Here is a 20,662-nt window from a genome sequence, read left to right on the forward strand (position 1 = left end):
GCACAATGTCTCTCACGTACAGGCAGTCGACGCTGATCAGGGGCTCCTTGCCCATGCTCCGGTCGCAGGGCGAGACCATCACGTCGAGCTTCTACGCCTCTCTCCTAAGCGCCCACCCCGAACTCCACAACATCTTCAACTCGGCAAACCAGGCCACCGGTCGTCAGCCCCGCGCTCTTCTCAACATCATCCTCGCCTTTGCCGCGGCGCCGAACCACACGGCCGAGCTCATCCCCCGCCTGGAGCGCGTGTGTCAGAAACACTGCTCGCTGGGCATCACGCCTGACCAGTACGACCTCCTCGGCAAGTACCTCCTCCGGTCCTTTGGCGAGATCCTCGGGGACCGATACACGACCGAGCTGCGAGAGGCATGGGAGAAGGCCTACTCACTCCTCGCACGCATGCTGATCGGGCGCGAGGAGCAGCTCTACCGTCAGTTCGGCAAGTGGACGGGCCAGCGCCTCTTCCGCATCGAGGACAAGGTGGCCGAGGCCGACGACATCTACTCCTTCTACCTGTGGCCTGTGGACAAGACGCCCCTCCCCCTCTTCACGCCGGGCCAGTACATCGGCGTGCGGATCGACGTGCCCGAGATCGGATACCTCCAGACCAGACAGTACTCCCTCTCCGAGTCGCCCAGAGAGGACTACTACCGGATCAGCGTCAAGCGAGACCGAGGCGTGCCGAGCGGCGCCAACGGGAGGGACATTGACGCTGCCCATCTCAAGCCCGGACTGGTGTCGAATCTCCTGATCAGCGACTACAACATCGGCGACACGCTGTCCGTATCCCACCCGGCCGGCGGGTTCGGCTTCGACTCGAGCGCAGCGGGTGGCATGGGTCCCCTGGTGTTCCTGTCCGCCGGCGTGGGCGCGACGCCGCTGATGAGTATACTCAACACTGTCCTCGAGGCGCCGGATGTGCAGCAGCAGATCTCGTGGATCCACAGCTCGCGGAGGAAACCGCTCTTTGAGGAACACATACGCACGGTGGGGAGGCGACACAAGAATTTCCACTCGCGGTTCTGGCGGAGCGTCCTGGCTGACCAGGAGCAGCGGGACGCGCGCAGTCCTGCGTGGGACAGCGTCTGCGAGAGTATGCGGTCGGAGATGGAGAGGGTGGACCGGAGTGTCCTCGGCCTGGACCATGGTGCGGCCGAGTATTTCATCTGCGGCCCCGATGCCTTTGCGGCCAGTGTTCGGCATTTCCTTCTCGAGCAAGGCGTCGGGGAGTCGAGGATCCGGGTCGAGTGGTTTTCTACAGGCGAGCTGGAGGCCAGGTAGGCAGTTTCTGTACTCTGGAATATGTACTACTCTCTACTACGTGTACCCTATAACGACAAGACATGATGAGCGTTCATTTATTCAGCCTGGACTGCCGCGCGGGATCCCGCCAGAATTGACAAGCGTTCGTCCTCACGTCGTCCCTCTCCACCTTGGTGTTGCCCGGCTGCACGACCAGCTGCTTGGGCATCTTGTTCCCGCCCTGCTGCGGTTCGTACAAGGGCCACTTGGGCGTCCCCTTCCGGCGGTGCGTGTTGGGATCACCGCTCGCGACAAAGCTCGCGAGGTACGCGTGGTACATCTCGCCGATCTCCGGGTGCTGCACCTCGGGGTCGTCCCAGGTGTACATGGTGTCCGCCGAGTGGGGGATGCCCTGCCAGGCGGGGAACGTCTGGTTCGTGTTGAAGCGGAGCTTGTAGACGGGGACGCCCGCGCGGGACACGACTTGGGCGGTTTCCTGGCTGGGGCACAGGTAGGCGTAGTCCGACCACGCGGCGGAGATGCGTTCGTACTGGGTGCTGAGGGGCGAGTGGGCGTAAGGCGAGTCGGGTTCGGTGACGGGATCGGGGTACAGATCCTCGAGGAGCGCAAGGTCATCGTCCGTGAGGTCGGGCGAGATGTTGTGCAGATAATCGAGCCATTCCTCGTTCGTCTCCAGGTTGCCGGGCGTAAAGGCCCTGCCCTCGTTTGTGGTCGTCGTGGTGATGGTGGGCACGTGGAAGAATGTGCCATCATAGCCGGACTGGGAGCCGAACTTTTCGATGAGGAACCCGCCCTGGGCTGGCTGGAAAGGCCAGGTCAGAGCGGCGTTGTGCTTGAGGAAGAGGGCGAAGCCGATCGCGCGAATGTCGTCAATGTCGGCGTCCCGCAGACAGGCAAGAGACTCTTGGTTGGGCACGTCCGACCCGTGAGAACAGCCGAGGCGTGACATGAACTCGTCCATCTGCTGCTCGTACAGGGGATATGTCGCATTGGGCAATGCGCGCGCGGTGACGGAGCCGGACAGGTGGATCGCCCCGGCAAACAGAGGCTTGTTGGGAGAGGCGCGCTCGTCATCGTCGTCGCCGTCCCCGATGGCATAGTTGTGGAAGTAGTGGAGGCCCGTGGCGTGCGCCCCTGCCGAGCGTCCCCCCAGGGTGACCCTGTCAGGATCGCCTCCAAAGGCGCCAATGTGCTTCTGTACGAATTGCAAAAAGAGGTGCTGGTCCATCAAGCCCGGGTTCAGCAGGTCCTCCTCTTCCATGAGCGCCGAGGACAGGAAGCCGAGCGCGTTGAGGCGGTAGTGGAAGTTGACCACGACAATGGGCTGCTCCGAGGCCGCGGCAAACGCGGCGCCGTCAAAGCTCTTGTAGCTGCCAGTGTTGAAGGAGCCGCCATGGATCCAGACGAGGACAGGCAGCTTCTCGCCCAGGGGAACCCCCTGTGTGCGGTAGACGTTGAAGTTCAGGCAGGCCTCGTCTTGGAGCGCGAGGTCGACCAGTTGGGTAGGCTGGACGCAGATCTTGCCATACGTGTTGGCCGCCTTGATGCCATCAAAGGCAACGGGCGGGGTGACGGGGCGAAAGCGACGGTTTCCTGTGGGCTGGGTGGCATAGTCGATGCCCAGCCACGCATCGACAGGTTTGGGCAGCGGGTTCTCACTCAGCGTCTCCGAGATGATGGTGCTGGTGAAGGTGCCGTAGTCCTCGAGCGTGACGGCCAAGGGGCATTTGCCTGTGGGCGAGCCCAGGGCCGCCGTGGCCTGAAGGGCGGCGGTGAGGGCGAGGATACGTTTAGGTAGCATCTGCATGTTTGCTGTCACTGTCGCTCCACGCTTCAGCTGTCGTTGAGGCCATCGCGGTGTCTTATATAGACAGGTAGCCCGGGGGGGGCTGCCCCGACATCTTCCTGGCATCTGGGGAAACACGCATCTGTCGAGCTCCTACATTATTCATCGTCACGATTCATGTTTCCCCGGACGGTAGGTGGACTTCGATAGGTAGAAGTGGGCGCTGTCGGCCCTTCTCCTTGTCTCTCTCGAGACTCTGCTCTCACTGGACCAGTGGGTGAAGCAGACTAGGATTACCCCGGGTTATTCAGCATGGCGCGCCCCGCGAAATGGCGCAACATCTAGTCTGCCCTCTCATTTTGGAATACTTTACCGATTGGCCTTGGCTGAGGAACTTGTGGCATGAATAATACTAGTGATCACGCTCCAACCCCACGGGGAAGTTGAGGAGAAATTGGAGACTTTTGGTTCTCAGCGAGCGACCTGTGACAAATTGCTAAACTTCGTGTCGCAACCCTTCAGACATGGTAGGACGAAACCCTGCTCCTGACGTGAAGAAATCACAGCAGACAAGCAGGGAAGCTTGGCTGCCCGTGGGGTTTTCCTTGGCGAGTCCGCGATGCCAGCTCCAACCTCAGAGTAGGCCCGACTCCACGAACACGTGGAGGCGCGCATACAAGATCTATTAAGCTGCGCCCCATAAAGTAGTTCATCAGCCAATCAGATCCGTGTGTGTCACTTACACGTACACGGCTGCTATGCGCCTATAGGACTGCCTTTGCGTACGGCGGTGAGGATGCACATGTCACGTGCTCGCTTACGGCGACATGGTCATGAGGCTACGGCGGCGTGAAGAGTTTGATTGGCTGATATATGAGTTTAAAAATTCTGCGCTTACATAGGTACTCCGTATGGTATCTTCCATGCGCATCCGGGTGCTCACCAATTAGCCCCGCTCTAGGGTAGGCCAGAACACACGACCACATGGATTCAAACACGCATCATTTTTCGATCACTTGATTGACTGCCTCGCCATCGACCGTTCGACATGCACCGGATCGCATCAATGGCTTGCGCGCAATCCGTCCATATTACCGCGATTCCAGACTGTGTTTTACCCAGTCCGCCAGCCACTCAGCTGCCGCCGGCCCCCGATGGTGCCACAGCCTCAAACCCAAGACGTCGAATGGCGCGTCGATCTCTGCGGATCCAGGGGGGCCGGCACCCAACAAGCTTGCGTAAGTTGTATTAATGTTGTAATACAAGAACCTGTAGACAAGCTTTTCAATCGGCGCCGGTTCCTGCAGCTTCAGTCCTTGGCTTCTCGTCGTCCTCTAGCGATGGAATCGAATGTTTCCTTGGCAGGTCCAGTCTCTCTTTCTTGCCCACATCTACAGCAATATTTTCGCCAACGTCGACAAGCAGCAACTGCCGCGTAATCGCTCCTTCACATGCGGCAGCCACTAGCTCAATCGCTCAACTTACGATTTCCTTGATTCCTTGCTTCCTTCCAGCCTTTCTTCGCCGTGTCGTGACACGGGCATTGTCGCGCGGAACGAGCAGCTGCGCGTCCCACACGACAACTGCAAACGGGAACTTACGTCGAGTCCAGTTCAGGTCCTCCTGTCCAGCCGCCTTCTCGATCATTAACCCAAGACCGTGCAATCAGTCACTCACTCTTGTCGCCCGCGACAAGATCACCCGCTCCTGTCTTGGACCAAGCTCAATCACCAGACCGGATCACACTTGTCAGCCCCCTCAACCAGCGCTCAAGATGCGTCTCTCACGAGCCAACAACACCTTCTGGATCCTATGGCTCTCCTTTGCCATGTGGTGCTGGTTCAACTCTGCCGACGACCCATCCTCGCCCTTCTTCAGCCCAAAGCGAGCGTTCAGGCGCGCCCACTCGCTTGTTCGCCAGTCAGAGGCGACCGTCTTTATCGAGCGCCTCCTCGCCTCGCGCGTGTCCAGCGAGGCCAGCCTGGCGCACGAGACCGAGCGGCTCTGCGTGGGCATCCCCAGCGTGCACCGTCCCCACTCGACGCCTCTGCTCCACACGCTCGGGACGCTGAGCGACAACCTGTCGGCAAAGGAGCGAGGCAACATACACATTGTCGTCTTGCTTGCGGACAGGAGCCCGAGGACGCACCCTGCCTATGGGGAGCCGTGGCTGACGCATTTGGCCGACGACGTCATGGTCTACGAGAATCACGACGACAAGGACGCGCACGGCAAGCATGAGCCGGACTCGGCGTATCGCGTCATACCGTACGACGTGCGCAGGAAGGGCAGAGGATGGACCCGAGGCGAGACAATTCAGCTGGATCATTCTGTGCTGATCGAGGCATGTAGACAGCATGGCTCACCCTACTTTGCCCTCATGCAGGACGACGTGATTGCCTCGAGGGACTGGTACCAGCGTGCGATGAATGGCATAGACGAGGTCGAGCAGCGTTCTGAGGAGAGCAAGCAGGATTGGCTGTACCTACGCCTGTTTTACTCCGAGATGCTGATGGGCTGGAACAGCGAAGAGGTGCCCGAGTACCTGAAACAGATTGGTACCGCATATGGCCTACTGGCCGCGTTGGTGATGCTCGCGTGGGCGTTCCGGCGGCGGCCTAGTTGGCACTCGAAGCTGGGCATTGGCTCCCCGGTGCCTCACAGCTTCGGCCACGCAGCCGCTCTGATTCTTGGGCTCTGGGCGCCGGCGGCCACTGTGCTCGTCTTCTTGACCGGGCGCGTCACGCTGCACCGGATCATGACACCGCCTCAGGTACGCGAGATGCCCCAGTACGGCTGCTGCGCCCAGGGACTCGTGTTCCCGCTCCGACACCTCGAGGGCCTGCAAGGGGTGCTCCGCGAGCCGCCGTATCGTTTCCCGGCGGACATGGTGATCGATGTCTTTGGCGACGAGAGGGGCCTGGCCAAGTGGGCGTTGGACCCGAGTGTGCTGCAGCATGTGGGGATGCTTGAATCCTCCGATCGAGGGAAGAGGGTAGAGGTGTGGAACTTTGGCTTTGAGAGGCAGAGATGAGGCATCATGGGCTTTGTAGGCATGCACAGACAGATGGCACGGTTCTGGGAGTTTGGTGCTGGGTCAGCAGGCATGTTGTATAGTCATTGGTGGTATAATCGTCGATAAGATATTGGCATCATACATCAGTTTCCCTACAGCGAGCAAGCAGCCAACAGCAAAGTGAGCACCAACACAGTCGGATTCCCCCTAGCAAGAACGCGAGACGGCACCTCGCCCTCGACGACATCCTCGACCATGGCAAAGCCAGAGAGGCCCAGATAATTGTACACGGCGCGGTCCGCACTAAACCACTCGTCGCACTGCCCGTCGATCCAGAAAAGCCAGTGAGCCAGTCGGCCAGCGCCTGCGTGGCCTCGTCTGTCTGGGCGTCAAAGGCGCCGCGACGTGACGTTGTGCGTGTGGTAGTGTAGAGGCGATCTCCACGGCGGGGAGGCCTTGGAGGGCGAGGGAGAAGACCTTGGAGCGGGTGTAGGCGAATAGCCAGCCCTACTCTGTATCTGCGGGCATCAATCAGGTCGAGTTCGTCTCCAAGGTTGTGGCTGTGCGAGGAAGGACGCCGGTTCCCGAGCGCATAGATAGACTACAGCTGTCAGCAAGGCTTCCCTGCAAATGTCAGGGCGATCCTGAGTCCTGACTCGTCAGCGCCACGTTGAATGTGGTGGTTGACTCGGACGGGGTGCGAGCAGAGTCCCGAGCGGGACCAATCGCGAGACACGACTCGGCTGCTTTGGGAATGCATATGCCAAGTTGGCGCATGAGCCACCGCGCGTAACGCGGCAGTGCTGAGGGAATCAAATCAAATCAGATCAAATCAACTGCGCTGATTGACGTGCAGTGTCCGTGGACGAGTGGTCGGTCATGGATGTACTGGTCACATGGGAAGCCCAGGCCTGCACTCGTCGATGGGGCAACGTGAATTCATGACACTATTTCTCTCATCACATCCTAGCCTAGTCTACCCCAGCTGGAACCGGGAGGTGAACTTGAACGGCCCCGGCCTCAGTCTGTTGTGCTCCCACGGCGCAGGGCCACAGCTGCCCGTGCCAATGCCATGCTGGACGTGGTCCAGGTTCAGCACCGTCTCGTCCAGCGGCGTGAGCTCGTGCGGGTGCTTGCACTTGTCCAGGTCCTCCAGGCTGTGCTTCCGCAGCGAAAAGTCAAACGGCTCGCCCAGCTCGACCAGGAGCGGCGTGCCACCGCCCGGCGCCGAGGCACCCACACGCACCCAGCGCGTGTCCGTCCGGTTGCCGTTCTCCTGCGGCCACTCGTATGGGGTGTGCAGCTCGTCCACCGTCGCCTTCCAGTGGCCGAACCGCGACGCCGCCTTCTTGTCGCGGTACGACTCGCCCGCGCCGCGTCCGAACCACTCGGCCTGGTCGTACGTCTTGGGCAGCGACATGGTCAGCCCGATGCGCGGGATCAGCTCCGGGCACGTGCCCGAAAAGTCGCCCTCGGTGGCGATCTCGACCGCCTGGCCCGTGATGGTGTAGGTCATGGTCGCGTTGCACCGCCATTCCAGCACCTTGGGCGCCACGCGGACCTTGCTCACAATCTGCACCACCCCGTTCTTCTCGGTCCATGTCGCGGATCGGACCTGCATCCTGGCGCTCGGCAGCCGGAAGCGGTCCCATATCGGCCCGTCGCCGCTCTCGCCCACGTCGTTCTGGGTCTGCGCGCGGTACAGGCTGAGCTCGGGTCCCTTGGTGATGACCTCGCCCTTCTCGTCGGACCAGGCAAAGTTACCCCGGATGAGATCATACGTGCAGTGGCGGGACCCGCCCGCGAGGCTAATGTGGAGGCGCCCATTCTTCTCCCGGACGCTGCTCTGGTCGTCTTGCTGGCCCTTGGCGTCCACGGTGATCAGGGCGTTGGTCTTGGGGATGTTGGCCAGCGGCACCTGGGCCCACGCCACCTCGTGGCCCTTCTTGGCCCACTTTGTGTCGTTTCGCAGCACAAAGTTGATGGTGAGGTACTTGGCCACGTCCTCCGTGGACACCTGGGTCGGCACCTTGACCGTGCCCGTCTCGCCGCCCGTGATGATCGGCAGCGCGAGCGGGTGCACTTGGCTGCTGTCCTCCGCGTTGGGCGACACAATGTGCCAGGTCGCCTCAAGGTGGCCGAGGTCGACAAAGTCGTAGTGGTTCCTGATCTTCAGGTCGTTGCCCTCAATGGTGACCGTCACGGGCTCAATGACCTTTTTGTACTCGACCAGGCCAGGCGTGGGCTCGTGGGTCGACCACGTCATGCCGTCCATGACAAAGTCCCCGTCGTTGGGGTAGTCGCCAAAGTCACCGCCGTACGCGTAGTACTCGAGACTGCCCTCCTTCTTGAGCAGGCCGTGGTTGCACCATTCCCAGATGAAGCCACCCTGCAGCAGCGGCTCCGTCCGGAAGGCCTCAATGTAGTCGAGCAGGCCGCCGGGCCCGTTGCCCATGGCGTGGCCGTACTCGCACTGGATGAGCGGGCGGTCGTTCTTCTCCGCAACGTGCTTCTTCATGCCCTCGATGCTCCAGTACATGCAGCTGTACATGTCGGCGCTGACGGCATCCCTGTCGCCCTCGTAGTGCACGATGCGGCTGGGGTCGGCCTCCTTGATCCACTTGTACATGGCGGCGTGGTTGCTCCCGTAAAAGGCCTCGTTGCCGAGCGACCAGAAGACGACGCTGGGGTAGTTCTTGAAGCGCTGCACCAGCTCGACGGCGCGGTCGAGGTACGCCTCCTTCCACTCGGGGTTGTCCGACGTCCACTTGTTGGCCGTCTTGTAGGACTCCTCCTGAATCTCGTAGCCGCTCTTGGTGTTCTGGTCCTTGATGTTGGACCGCTCGACGGGGTCGAACCCGTGCGTCTCGAGGTCGGCCTCGGCAATCACGTAGAGACCGAGCTCGTCGCAGACCTCGTAGAGACGCGGGTCGTTGGGCTGATGGGCACATCGCAGCGCGTTGATGTTGTGCTGCTTCATGAGCACCAAGTCGGCACGCATGGACTCGTAGGGCACGGCACGGCCGTAGAGATGGTGGTGCTCGTGGCGATTCATGCCGTAGAAGATGATGGGCTTTCCATTGATCAGGAAGTTGGGATCCTTGCGTTCGACGCGGCGGAAACCGATCCTCTGGGCAATGGTCCTCTCGGCAAAGGTCAGGGTCACCGTGTAGAGCACGGGGTCTTCGGCGGACCAGAGCCTCAGGTCCTTGCCGTCCACGACGACAGAGCTGGATGCTGAAGACTTGAAGGTGTCTTGCTTGAGGAGCGAGCCGTCAGGCGAGTAGAGCTTGAGTGCGACGTCGCCCTCGGTGCCCTGCGTCTTGACGTTGGTCTTGAGTGTGGCCTTTGTAAAGGTGTCATCAAGCTCCGGGATGGAGTTGAAGTCGACAATGGCGTCCTTGGGGAACGCCATCAGATAGACGTCACGGAAGATGCCGGACAGCAGCCACTGGTCCTGGCGCTCAATGTAGGACCCGTCGCAGAACTCGTAGACGCGGACGGCAATCGTGTTGACCGAGCCGGCGCCCGACTTGCTGAGGTACGATGTGATGTCGAACTCGCTAGGGTTCCGGCTGCCCTGGCTGTAGCCGACCTCCTGGCCGTTCACCCAGAGGTGAAAGGCCGAGTCGACACCCTCGAAGCGGAGGCGGATCTGCTGGCCATCCCACTCCTTGGGGACGGTGAACTCGCGCCAGTACGAGCCCGTCTCGTTCTCGTAGGGGACGTTGGGCGGATCCACGTGGATAGGGTAGTTGACATTGGTGTAGAGTGGTCGCCCGTAACCCTGCATCTGCCACATGCTGGGCACCTTGACGTTGGCCCAGGTCAGGGGGTCGGCCTCGGACCACTCTGGGGCCTCAAAGGGTGAGGCATCGTGGCGGAACTTCCAGGTGCCGCTGAGCAGCTGGTAGGTGCTCTTCTCGCGGTCGAGGGTGCGGGCCACCTCCTCAGAGGTGTAGTGGAAGAAGTGTGCGCGGGGCGGGAGCGTGTTGCGGTGCAACACCTGCAGGTTGTTCCAGTCGGGCTGGGACTTGGGGAAGGACATGTTGCTGGTGTCGTTCTCGTGTTGAGTTGAGTCGCGAGAGCGTGACAGAGACGAGGAGGACAGGGTCAGCGAGGAGGACGCGGCGTCGTATTTGTACTGTTCATCAGCCCCTTCCAAGGCCCTCCTCGGGCCCTCCTCGCGAGCCTGCAGCGCTGCATCATCGTGCCGAGTGGCGCCAGTATGGTTGGAGCGCAAGCTAGCCTCAAGCTAGAGATACGTAGGTACGCATCGTGGAGGAGAAGTGAGGGGATGGTGGGGTTGCTTTCCCGACGGGCGGCAGCCTTCTGCGTTGGGACCCCTGGGGGAGAAGTTGGATGGTGCAGGAGAACTGTGGGGGGAGGTGCCGCAACCCCGCGAGATGCCTGTCCGTCCATCCACCTTGGCTCACAACAGCTACAGCCAACGTAAGGTGTCTGCATCCTTTGTCGATGGCAGAGATGCTTCAATTAATCGTGGTGGCCCGAGTACCATAGGCAGCGAGATTCACAGACAGTGTGAGCCCACTGAACCTACAGCAGGAGAAGTGCCGGCAAGCTCTCCGACTCCTTGGCCATCTTGTGAATTACCCTACGCCATGCGTTAGACCTGTGGCTAGCATCGCCTAGCAATGTTCCGGGGTCCGCTTCTTGCTCTTTCAGGAAATGCCGGTTCGGAAAGCAAGACAATGTTTTCCGAGAAACGGGCCTGTTTATTCCCGCAGAAAGAATAGGGGCCACCGTCCTCCATTCAGCTCAACAATCCTGCTCTTCATTGACACCGGGTTGGTCATCCCCTCGCTGGACTCCGTTTCGTCATACCGGACCACCTTGGCATCTCTACCATAACTCGAACATGCTCTCCCAATGGCCAGGAATTTCTTCTTGGTAAACATCATACATGCCCCACGACATGTGATGTGTGCAGGGTAGGCTCGACTGCGGAGGGGCCGTCGAAATCGAAGGCTGGAATCTGGATGCCCCTCGCTCAAGTTTTACAGCAGCAGCGATCAATTAGCTCTCATGCCGAGGCTCGCGCGACAGACGACACAGCAGGACAGAGAGCATCGTCCACTCGTCATTGTGTCCTCAGCGAGCCGGGAGTCCGAGACTCGAGGCTAGGGCAGCTTGGCAGACTTGAGATGCGTTGGAACGCGACTTCAACGAGGCTGAGTTGAGTTGCCCTGGGAATGAGCATGCATGTGGCGCACACGTGTGGCGTCGATGCTATGTTTGGTACCGGCAGTGGTGTTCGCGGCTGCGCCCACTGGCAGCCAGTTGAGCGATTGTGAAGTCCAGTCAGTCTGTGAGAGGCCTCTTGGCCGGCGACGATCCTTGTCAATTGGGATTACAATAACCCCCCTTCTGAACCCCTATTCTAAAATACCCTCCACTGAGGCCTCGCGGCGTAATTTGGGCCGACGTCACCAAGTCTTGGGGACAGGGTCTCGGCTTGGCTGGCGCTGTGATTCTGCCTCGCGAGAGACCCACCTTCTACCGTGCTTACTGCTCACTCGACAAAGTCGCCAACGCCAGTGAGCAAAATCTAGCCTCCTACAGTTTAGTAGCATGTGTGATTAAAGCGTAGAGGTGCAGATGTCTCCGTAGTAATGCGTAGCCTTTAAGCCCGATGTTGCTCATAGACCGCTGGATATTGGCACCACCTCTGGTAAGGATATTGACAGCCAAGACATACTAGCACTGGTCACTGGACCCCCCTGGCAACCAGCCACAGGCGCTGAAACTACCGCGTACAGCCTCCTGATGGCATTTTCCTGGGACATGGAGCCTTGGGGTTTTTGAAACGACGCTTCCCCATCTCGACAGATCTCGACAGTTTGGACACTCCGTTTTCCTCTGATGCTCATTGCACCATCGTCACGTACCACAGCTCATTTAACTCTCCAGTCCCTAGGAGCGTTTCCCTCAACGACACAGTTGCACAGACCACGGGTGCCAACATCAACACGCGAGCGCACAGCAAACCCTTCCCCCGAAACTGGGGCCGTCTCCTCCCTTTGCGAAAACACTGGTCAACGACAACGCCCACCCTCGAACGCTGACGACGTCGCCAACAGCCCTGAGTGTGGACAGGGCATGCGCGCGCGCGAACAAGATGTCGTATAATCGCTTGGGTAAGTTCATGCCTGACCTCGCATCTCTCTGGGGGTGCAGCGATTGCTTGCCTTTGTCCCGGCCCCTCCATCCATCACCAGCTGAAACGCCTGGCGCTTGACCGGTGCCCCCGTGTACACCGACGGGATTATCCATCTCGTTGCTCGCGCATTCATTGTCGAGCTCTGTCAGAAACATGGAAGCTCCAAGCCTGCAAACACCGCGCTATCTATCCACTTGATCGCGACCGCAAGCGGCTTCGCAATCCCAAACCGCAAAGCTAATACGCTCCTGATAGACGACGACTACTACGGCGATCCCATGGATCGTCGAGGCGGTCGAGGCGATCCCTATCGCTCCCCGTCGCCTCAGCACCCTATTCAGCCTGGCTACCAGCTTGACGAGAACCCCTACGGTCGCAGCCACTCGAACCTCGATATGCCCATGCCGCCACCGCCCCATCTGGGGACCCCAATCGACTCGCGCCTGGGGACGCCGAGCGATCATCTCGCGCTCAACGCACCCGTGAGTCTCCGTGGCACCGCGCGGGAGAACCGCAGCCTGACGTGTACAGCACTCGACCGACAACCTGTCCGGATACGACGCGCGTAGCCATCACCCACAAGAGTACGCCGTGAACCCCGAGGGCCTCCACGATGGATACTACCAGCAACCCTACGAACCAAGCCCTGCGCCGCAGGACGGCCAGGGCTACGAGTGGGAGGATCGCCGGCCCATGCTCGTGCACCAGCCTTCTGGGCTGACCGACGAAGCATTCCAGGACGAGCCGGCCCAACCTCAGCCCGCGCCCGGCGGCGGATTGAAACGCTGGAAGACGGTCAAGCAGGTTCTCCTCTACCGCGGCAACCTGGTGCTCGACTGCCCCGTGCCCCCCGTGCTGCTGCAGCAGAACCCGCACGGCGAGCGAGACGAGTTCACCCACATGCGCTACACGGCCGCCACGTGCGACCCGTCCGACTTCTACAACGAGAACTTCACCCTGCGCCAGCGCCTCTTCAGCAAGCCACGGCACACGGAGCTGTTCATTGTCGTCACAATGTACAACGAGGACGACGTGCTCTTTGCGCGCACCATGGCCGGCGTGTTCAAGAACATTGAGTACATGTGCAACCGTCCCAACAGCAAGACGTGGGGCAAGGATGCGTGGAAGAAGATTGTGGTCTGCGTCGTCAGCGATGGCCGTGCCAAGATCAACCCTCGAACCCGTGCGCTGCTGTCCGGCATGGGCGTCTACCAGGAGGGTATCGCGAAGCAGCAGGTCAACAGCAAGGACGTCACGGCCCATATTTACGAGTACACGACACAGACCCACCTGGTGCTCAAGAACGATATCGTCTCCCTGGTCCACCGTCGACAGCCCGTGCAGATGCTGTTTTGCTTGAAGGAGAAGAACCAGAAAAAGATCAACTCTCACCGTTGGTTCTTCCAGGCCTTTGGCCGCGTGCTGGACCCCAATATCTGCGTGCTGCTCGACGCGGGTACGCGTCCCGGTGGGAGCTCCATCTACCACCTGTGGAAAGCCTTTGATCTCGAGCCCATGTGTGGCGGCGCCTGCGGTGAGATCAAAGCAATGTTAGGGTATGTCAAAGTCTTGAGAGCATAATGTGCTGTCCCCAGGCTAACGTGCGGATGTGACGAGCGCAGGCGAGGAGGCAAAAATCTGCTCAATCCCCTGGTGGCGACGCAGAACTTTGAGTACAAGATGAGCAACATTCTGGACAAGCCGTTGGAGTCTGCGTTTGGCTTCATTTCCGTGCTCCCCGGTGCCTTCTCGGCGTACCGATATGTTGCGTTGCAAAACGACAAGAACGGCCAGGGCCCGCTGGAAAAGTACTTTCTCGGCGAGACGCTGCACGGCGGTAGCACGGCGGGTCTCTTTGAGTCCAACATGTATCTGGCCGAGGATCGTATCCTCTGCTTTGAGCTTGTCACGAAGCGCAACTGCCACTGGATCTTGCAATACGTGAAATCGGCCACGGGCGAGACGGACGTGCCCGACACAGTGACCGAGCTGGTGCTCCAGCGTCGTCGTTGGCTGAACGGTTCGTTCTTTGCGGCGATCTACTCCATTGTCCACTTCTACTCCTTCTTCCGCTCCGATCACTCCTTCTTCCGCAAGCTGGCCTTTATCATCGAGACCATTTTCCAGACCGTCAACATGATCTTTGCTTGGTTCGCCATCGGCAACTTTTTCCTGGTGTTCAAGATCTTGACGACCAGTCTGGGCACCGAAGATCTCCTCGGTAGGACGGGCGAGGTCCTCGGCGTCGTTTTCACGTGGTTATATGGTGTCATGCTCATCACTTGTTTTGTACTGTCCATGGGCAATCGTCCAGCCGGGTCGGGCAGGTTGTACACCGCCATGGTCTGGTTCTGGGCAGGCCTCATGATGTGAGACCCCACAAAGTTTGCGAAGACGAGAGTATCTACTGACATTTGCCAGCTATCTCATGTTTGCCGCCATATACATTGCTGTCATTGCTATCATGGACGATATCGAGAAAAATGGCTTCAACATCAACGAACTGTTCAAGAACCAGGTCTTTTACACGCTGATTGTGTCGGTCATGTCCACATTTGGCATCTGGCTCATCGCGTCGCTTCTCATGTTCGACCCCTGGCACATGGTCACGTCGCTGGTGCAGTACATGCTGCTGACGCCAACGTACACCAACGTCCTCAACGTGTACGCCTTTTGCAACACGCACGACGTCTCGTGGGGCACCAAGGGCGACGACAAGGTGGAGAAGCTGCCGTCGGTCAACACCAAGGATGGCCAGGGCAAGACGGATCTGCCCGACGAGGGTGATCTCAACGCGCAGTACCAGCGGGAGATTGCGCTCTTTGCCCAGAAGCACAAGGAGGTCAAGGCGCCGCCCACGGCCGCCCAGCTGCAGGAGAAGCAAATGGACTACTACCGCGGTGTGCGCACGGGCGTCGTGCTGATCTGGATGATCACCAACTTTGCGCTCGCCGCCGTCGTCCTCAGCGCCGGTGGCCTGGACAAGATCACGCCCGGCAAGGACGCCGACGACCAGGAGTTGGAGCGGTCCAACATCTATATGTCGATCGTGCTGTGGTCCGTCGCTGGTCTGAGCGCGTTCAAGTTTATCGGCGCGTTGTGGTTCCTCATTGTCCGCATGTTTAGAGGTGTCTAGGCTGACGTTTTGTCTTCTCCGTCTTTTTTTGTCTGGCCGTGACTGCCGCCACCTTCTTTCACACTGTCATTTTGATTATACCCATGACCAGAGGCGATATCACTTGGAGGCATTGGCACGTTGAAGATAAGCGCGTGCGCGGTCCGTTGTATTACTCAGGGGCAGTGGTCACATTGATGTAGTTTAGATGCAGGCGTCTAGAGGGCATTTTGCTCTATTGTCATGAAATATATGAGGTCTGATACTACTGCTGCTGCTGCGGCATATCTGGTGCTGTACCCGCTGCCCAACGTCTTCTCCTGCGCACGTAGGCGACCAATGTCAGGATGACGGCCTGGTGCACTGAGGCGACGCAGTTGAGACAGACGAGCGACAGGCAGGCCGTGTACAGTGATCTGTACCACTCGTCCTCGGTAGACGGACCGGTGAAGAGCCTGCTCGTGCCGAGGAGCACGGCACTGACGAGGTAGAGTACCGCCGCCACGGCCGAAGCGAACACGCCAACGAACTCCAGGGTGTCGGCTGTGGAGCGCCGCAGCTTGTTTCCATGCTCTGCTGCTGACCTACACGGGGGCGTCCGTCAGTCAAAGTCCTCGAGGTGATGGGGGGAGGAGAGCAAAAAACAACGTTTTCGTGGGGTCTGTGTACCAGTCGAAGATACCCCTCTTGATGATCTGGTACAGGGCCCTCAGGCACGAGAGGATGCCCACGGCGAGGGTGAGCTGCGCCCAGGCATAGAGACCACGGCATTGGCTGTGATACCGCCCGGAACCGGCCGGGGGGTTGCCGAGGGATGAGTACCACGGCTCGGAGGCGTGGGCAAGGTAATGGTTCTCGCAGTTCCAGTCATACGGACTATCCTATGATCAGCAGACGGCTTCTCCCGCGTGGACAGGGGGGGGGGGGGGGGGGAAGAGACGCACTCGTCGGATAGGTCGTCCCGGGCTATCGCGGCGAACTTGGTGATACAAATGGCGGGGAGGATGATGATGAAGATCGTCCACCGGGTGATTTTGGAGTGGATGCGCAGCCATCGCGGGTAGGACGCGAGCTGATGCCACACTCCCGTGTGCTGGCCGTCACCTTCGGGGCCCCGATTCCACCATGGCGTCCTGGAGGACGGTGCTCGTGGCCCGAGAGGCGGTGAGCAGCGTTGGCCCGGAGCACCGTGCGTGTCGTTCAAGTCGGCATGAGGTCTGGCGCGGTATGGCTCTGGTGCTATGCTGAGCGCTGGAGAGAAGGTGATCTCTTCGAAATGCAAGTCAGTGCTCCAAGAAGTGAACAGGACTTCCTCGTCACCACGGCGTGTGCGGTACGCGGGCGGTCTCCCTCTCTCGACCTCCTCGTACGGTGGCGGGGGATTTTCGAGGTCCATGGTCGCGACACGAGAAAGGCGTGGAGAATACGAGTCTTGACAAGACGATAGTACTTCCCTGGAGATCTGGTCATGGTCTTATCTTTCTGGCTTGACTTGATGTAAAGCCTCATGTACGCTGTTCGGGTCTTGGCTATCGAATGTCAGGCAGTGCGGCTGAGCTGGGCGTCCACGACTCCCCGCGCCGCCCGGACTACGCACCGATCGACACCATAATGCAGTCAAAAGAGGGTGGCGGACGATTGGGATTGGAATCATTGGATGGGCGCAATATAGTCTGCCTTGCAAGGCGGGAGAGGCTTCCGCTGAGGTGGGGGGAGGGAGGGGGCACGTGTCTATGAAATGATGCTCGATGTCTATCCGATATCCGACGCAAGTATATCCGAAGGTCCGAAGCGCTCTACAACCACATCAGGCAACAGCCGCCATTTCTCATGTCCGCGCGAGTGGCGCCCGCTCGTCCTCCTCCCCCCCCTCGTGCTCTTCGCTGGCCTCGTCGATGAGCTCAGTCCCCGCCGGCGGGAAGTGTGACAGCAGCAGCACCAGCAGCCCGACGATGGCAATGGCCGCGTTGACAAAGAACGTCGTGTACGCCTTGCCAATCGTCGCCAGGCTCGCAAAGATGAACCCAAACAGGCCCTGCGTCACCATCCGCGCAATGTTCTCGATGAGCGTCACCGCGTTGAGCGCATCTGCGCGCTGCGACTCGGGACACATTTGCGTGATGACGCCTTTGGCGGCGGGCGCCGTGCCGGAGCCGAACGGCAGGAGGAACGCCGCTTGGGAGTGTCAGTGACAAGAGTGTGCAATCAAGGACAAGAAGACGTACCAAGGTAGATGTGCCACCACTCGGTCGCAAAGGCGGTAAGCGTGGTGAGCAGGCCATCCACGAGGAGACTGACCCGTAAGAAGAAGAGGTCAAAGTGATATCCGCTCCACGTCTTCCGGGGCGCGGCGGGCTCTGTGGGATGAATGACATCCGCCTGCTCGACCGCCGCCGTCGGGGCGTCCATCTGTCCAGGGGACGTGGGAATCTCGTCTTCCTCGCTCGGATCCCGCGCAGGGCCCTTGTCGCCGCGCCCGGCCCATACGTTACGTCCAAACGTGATGATACGAGGGAAGATGAAGATGAGGAAGAAGCTCCTCATGAACGAGAAGCCGGCCATGAGGGGGCCGTTGTCGGCTTGCGTAAAGTCGAACATGGCTGTGGCGTACATCTGGATAAGAAAGGGGGCGTAGTCTGTGGCGATCTGCATTCTTGTGAGCATGGAGACTGTGAGATGACCGGATTCAAGGAGAAGGACGCACCACGCCGACAAAGATGCCTGTACAGAGAAATATGACACCGTAGTGCTTCCTCTTGGCGCCGCTCGGGAGACGCAGCCCCTGGGGCTTCAGAACCCGGAGAGGGGCGAGCAGGCCGGCGTCGGCACTCTGCTTGCCGTCCGACATGGACTCGACGGAGATGTAAGGCAGCGTGAACCGGGCAAAGGTCGACGAGAGGAGGAATGAAACAAAAGCGATGCAGAACGGGGCGCGGATCTCAATGGCATCGCCCACCACGCCACCGACTGTACGGCACTCGTCAGCCAAGGACGCCCGGGATGGACCGACCACTGATCACTTACGCAGTACTCCGACGCCGTTGCCGAGCATCAGACAGCCCTGCAGCTGGCCAAAGACGGCCGTGCGCCTGATGGGTTCGACCACCTCGCCGACGATGATGTTGATGATGAGCACGTAGCCCACCGGCCCGCCAACAATGGTGATGCTCTGGCTCAGCTGCATCATCAGCATGCCTATCTCCTTGCCAACGGTGAGACCGGCGATCTGGACCACGAGGCGGATGACGGGGACGCACGTCTGGATCAGCAGAGCAGCCCTGGGGCCAATCTTCTTGACCGTCCACCCGGCGATGAACAAGTTCAGGACGCCTGTCTAGTCAGCATGGCTGCTGTGGTGCGCTGTAAACATGAAGACCGCCTACCGCAAAAGGTCGTGCTCATGCCCATGATGCTATACTGCCATGATGTGGTGGCCGTCACGGGGTTGATGCTGCATCGGTCGCCATGGCCCTGGTACGGTGGGTGGCTGTCATAGTAGACATCGCACACCATGATGTGGAAGGCATAGAATATCCTAGAGAAACGGTCTCAGATCACACGGATGGGGACAAGCGGGACGCGCACGTCCAATGTTCTGCACTCACGGAACCTGGGTGACGCTGAAGGCAAATGTGATCAAGAACCCAGCGAACAAGATACGATGCTCCTCGCAGAACAGCCACGATGCCAGCTTCTTGTTGCTGCGGCTGGCCTTGTCGCCAGAGCTCAGCCGGGCCAGCAGCGGCGTCCTCTCGCTGGTGGTCGTCATGGTCGTGCGAGTGAGTGCATGTGGCTCGTCGCACGCACGACAATGAAGATGGATGATAGAAAGAATTGGCTGGATTGTAAATCGATTGTGTCGGCGTCAATCTGCCGTCCGAAAGCCGCACCTTGTCCGGTCCCGGTATCGGGCAGGATAATGCTTACCCTGGGGCCGGCATCTCACGTCTTTCACGAAAGACGAACTTGAAAGATGTTCCAATGGCCGGCATAACGAGATCACTCAACCAAACAATGTTAGTAAACCTCCAGACGCTGACATCCACCAACCGAGACTAGTTCCTCTCCCAATGACACGCGGCATGTGAAACATGGCCTCTAGCCACGCGCTGAGGATCGATGACGAAATGGACGATCACGACGCCTGCTCTCTGCCATGACGGTCAACTGGTCGATCCTTGACCACACATGCCGTGCCCATCTTCTCGTACTTACACATACAGAATGTCACCCACGAAGACGAAGAGGAGCGCGACCGCCACCAACGGCGACAAAGCCAATGGCAGGACCACGTCTAAGACGCACGACGTCAGCACCATGGAATCCGGAAAAGAGCTCGAGCACGAGGTTCAGAAAGACCAGACATCCCCCAAGAAGCGTAAACAACCACCTGAAAAGGAAACACGCCAAGGATCACGCAAGTCAGCGCGCAACGCACCAACAGCAGAGCCCTCCCAGTCACAGCTGCTCCGGTACATGCTATCTGACAATGCCACCGAGCTCTGCCGCCCAGCTGACGAGGCGCGCGACCTCGCGTCACGGGAAAATGCCAAGTGTACCGTCACGTACACGTCCAGCGTGCTGAACCCGTTCCAGGAGCTTGTCAGCGCCGTGGTCCTGTCCCGGCCCATCTCGCACATGCTGGGTCTTCGCACGCTCCGGACCATATTCAATGCGCCCTATGAATTCAACAATGCCAAGGCCATACAAGACGCTGGCCTGGACAAGGTCCACAAGGCTCTCTGGGACGCGCGGACACAGCACAAGGCCAAGACGGCCGATCAGTTGAGCTACCTCGGTGATCTCGTCTTGGAGTACTTTGCCGACGAGGACGACAAGGAGGGCGAGCGCCTTGCCAAAGTGCTGGCGAGCGACAAACCGGATGAAGCGCTGCAAGACCTCATTGACAAGGTCAAGGGGCTCGGTCCCACGGGAGGAAACATTTTCAGGAGGCGAGTCCAGTGGCTGTGGCCGGCGGCTTATCCGTTCATCGACAGCAGGAGCTCGGACGCGCTGCAGCGCGTCGGGCTTCCCTCGGGAGAGGATGACTTGCAACAGGTCATTGGAAGCTACTGGGATGGGATGGACCATGCAAAGTTGGTGGGGCAAGACGTCGACGAGAAGAAGAGGCGGGCTCTTGTCGTGGTTCTCGAGCGGGCGACTGGTGCTGACTTGGAGGGCAAGGTCGAGCAGCTCAAGGAGGCGGCCGCAAAGCTGTAAAAAGTGACTTATTTGAAGAGGGAAAAGTCATTCAAGCGCATTCTGCTATTGATCAACCCTTTAGCTTCTGGAATTGAAT

The 20,662-nt window shown here is 59.6% G+C and overlaps 8 protein-coding genes across 8 annotated transcripts; 4 read left to right on the forward strand and 4 right to left on the reverse strand.

Annotated features, from left to right (window-relative positions):
• Positions 1 to 5: 5 nt before the first annotated feature.
• On the forward strand, positions 6 to 1,283 carry J7T54_004684 (Flavohemoprotein-like protein; the record flags this gene model as incomplete). The annotated part of the gene is made up of 1 exon (XM_051503364.1): positions 6 to 1,283. The coding sequence occupies one exon, from the start codon at positions 6 to 8 to the stop codon at positions 1,281 to 1,283; it is 1,278 nt and encodes a 425-aa protein (XP_051364994.1).
• Positions 1,284 to 1,356: 73 nt separating this feature from the next.
• On the reverse strand, positions 1,357 to 3,072 carry J7T54_004685 (uncharacterized protein; the record flags this gene model as incomplete). Its single annotated transcript, XM_051503365.1, has 1 exon — positions 1,357 to 3,072. One exon carries the CDS (start codon positions 3,070 to 3,072, stop codon positions 1,357 to 1,359), a length of 1,716 nt encoding a protein of 571 aa, XP_051364995.1.
• Positions 3,073 to 4,825: 1,753 nt separating this feature from the next.
• J7T54_004686 (uncharacterized protein) lies at positions 4,826 to 6,085 on the forward strand (the record flags this gene model as incomplete). The annotated part of the gene is made up of 1 exon (XM_051503366.1): positions 4,826 to 6,085. The coding sequence occupies one exon, from the start codon at positions 4,826 to 4,828 to the stop codon at positions 6,083 to 6,085; it is 1,260 nt and encodes a 419-aa protein (XP_051364996.1).
• A 958-nt stretch (positions 6,086 to 7,043) lies between these two features.
• Positions 7,044 to 10,344, reverse strand: J7T54_004687 (Beta-galactosidase-like protein; the record flags this gene model as incomplete). Its single annotated transcript, XM_051503367.1, has 2 exons — positions 7,044 to 10,267; positions 10,341 to 10,344. The coding sequence occupies 2 exons, from the start codon at positions 10,342 to 10,344 to the stop codon at positions 7,044 to 7,046; spliced, it is 3,228 nt and encodes a 1,075-aa protein (XP_051364997.1).
• Positions 10,345 to 12,206: 1,862 nt separating this feature from the next.
• J7T54_004688 (chitin synthase I) lies at positions 12,207 to 15,384 on the forward strand (the record flags this gene model as incomplete). The annotated part of the gene is made up of 5 exons (XM_051503368.1): positions 12,207 to 12,225; positions 12,504 to 12,730; positions 12,780 to 13,804; positions 13,871 to 14,617; positions 14,670 to 15,384. 5 exons carry the CDS (start codon positions 12,207 to 12,209, stop codon positions 15,382 to 15,384), a joined length of 2,733 nt encoding a protein of 910 aa, XP_051364998.1.
• A 244-nt stretch (positions 15,385 to 15,628) lies between these two features.
• Positions 15,629 to 16,759, reverse strand: J7T54_004689 (uncharacterized protein; the record flags this gene model as incomplete). Its single annotated transcript, XM_051503369.1, has 3 exons — positions 15,629 to 15,947; positions 16,033 to 16,239; positions 16,308 to 16,759. The coding sequence occupies 3 exons, from the start codon at positions 16,757 to 16,759 to the stop codon at positions 15,629 to 15,631; spliced, it is 978 nt and encodes a 325-aa protein (XP_051364999.1).
• Positions 16,760 to 17,191: 432 nt separating this feature from the next.
• Positions 17,192 to 19,132, reverse strand: J7T54_004690 (uncharacterized protein; the record flags this gene model as incomplete). Its single annotated transcript, XM_051503370.1, has 6 exons — positions 17,192 to 17,538; positions 17,589 to 18,009; positions 18,068 to 18,330; positions 18,388 to 18,693; positions 18,747 to 18,898; positions 18,969 to 19,132. The coding sequence occupies 6 exons, from the start codon at positions 19,130 to 19,132 to the stop codon at positions 17,192 to 17,194; spliced, it is 1,653 nt and encodes a 550-aa protein (XP_051365000.1).
• A 455-nt stretch (positions 19,133 to 19,587) lies between these two features.
• J7T54_004691 (uncharacterized protein) lies at positions 19,588 to 20,583 on the forward strand (the record flags this gene model as incomplete). Its single annotated transcript, XM_051503371.1, has 1 exon — positions 19,588 to 20,583. One exon carries the CDS (start codon positions 19,588 to 19,590, stop codon positions 20,581 to 20,583), a length of 996 nt encoding a protein of 331 aa, XP_051365001.1.
• Positions 20,584 to 20,662: the final 79 nt, after the last annotated feature.

The sequence above is a fragment of the Emericellopsis cladophorae genome (genome assembly GCF_022114955.1).
Source record: "Emericellopsis cladophorae strain MUM 19.33 chromosome Unknown NODE_5_length_938552_cov_118_678949, whole genome shotgun sequence".
NCBI lineage: Eukaryota > Fungi > Ascomycota > Sordariomycetes > Hypocreales > Bionectriaceae > Emericellopsis > Emericellopsis cladophorae.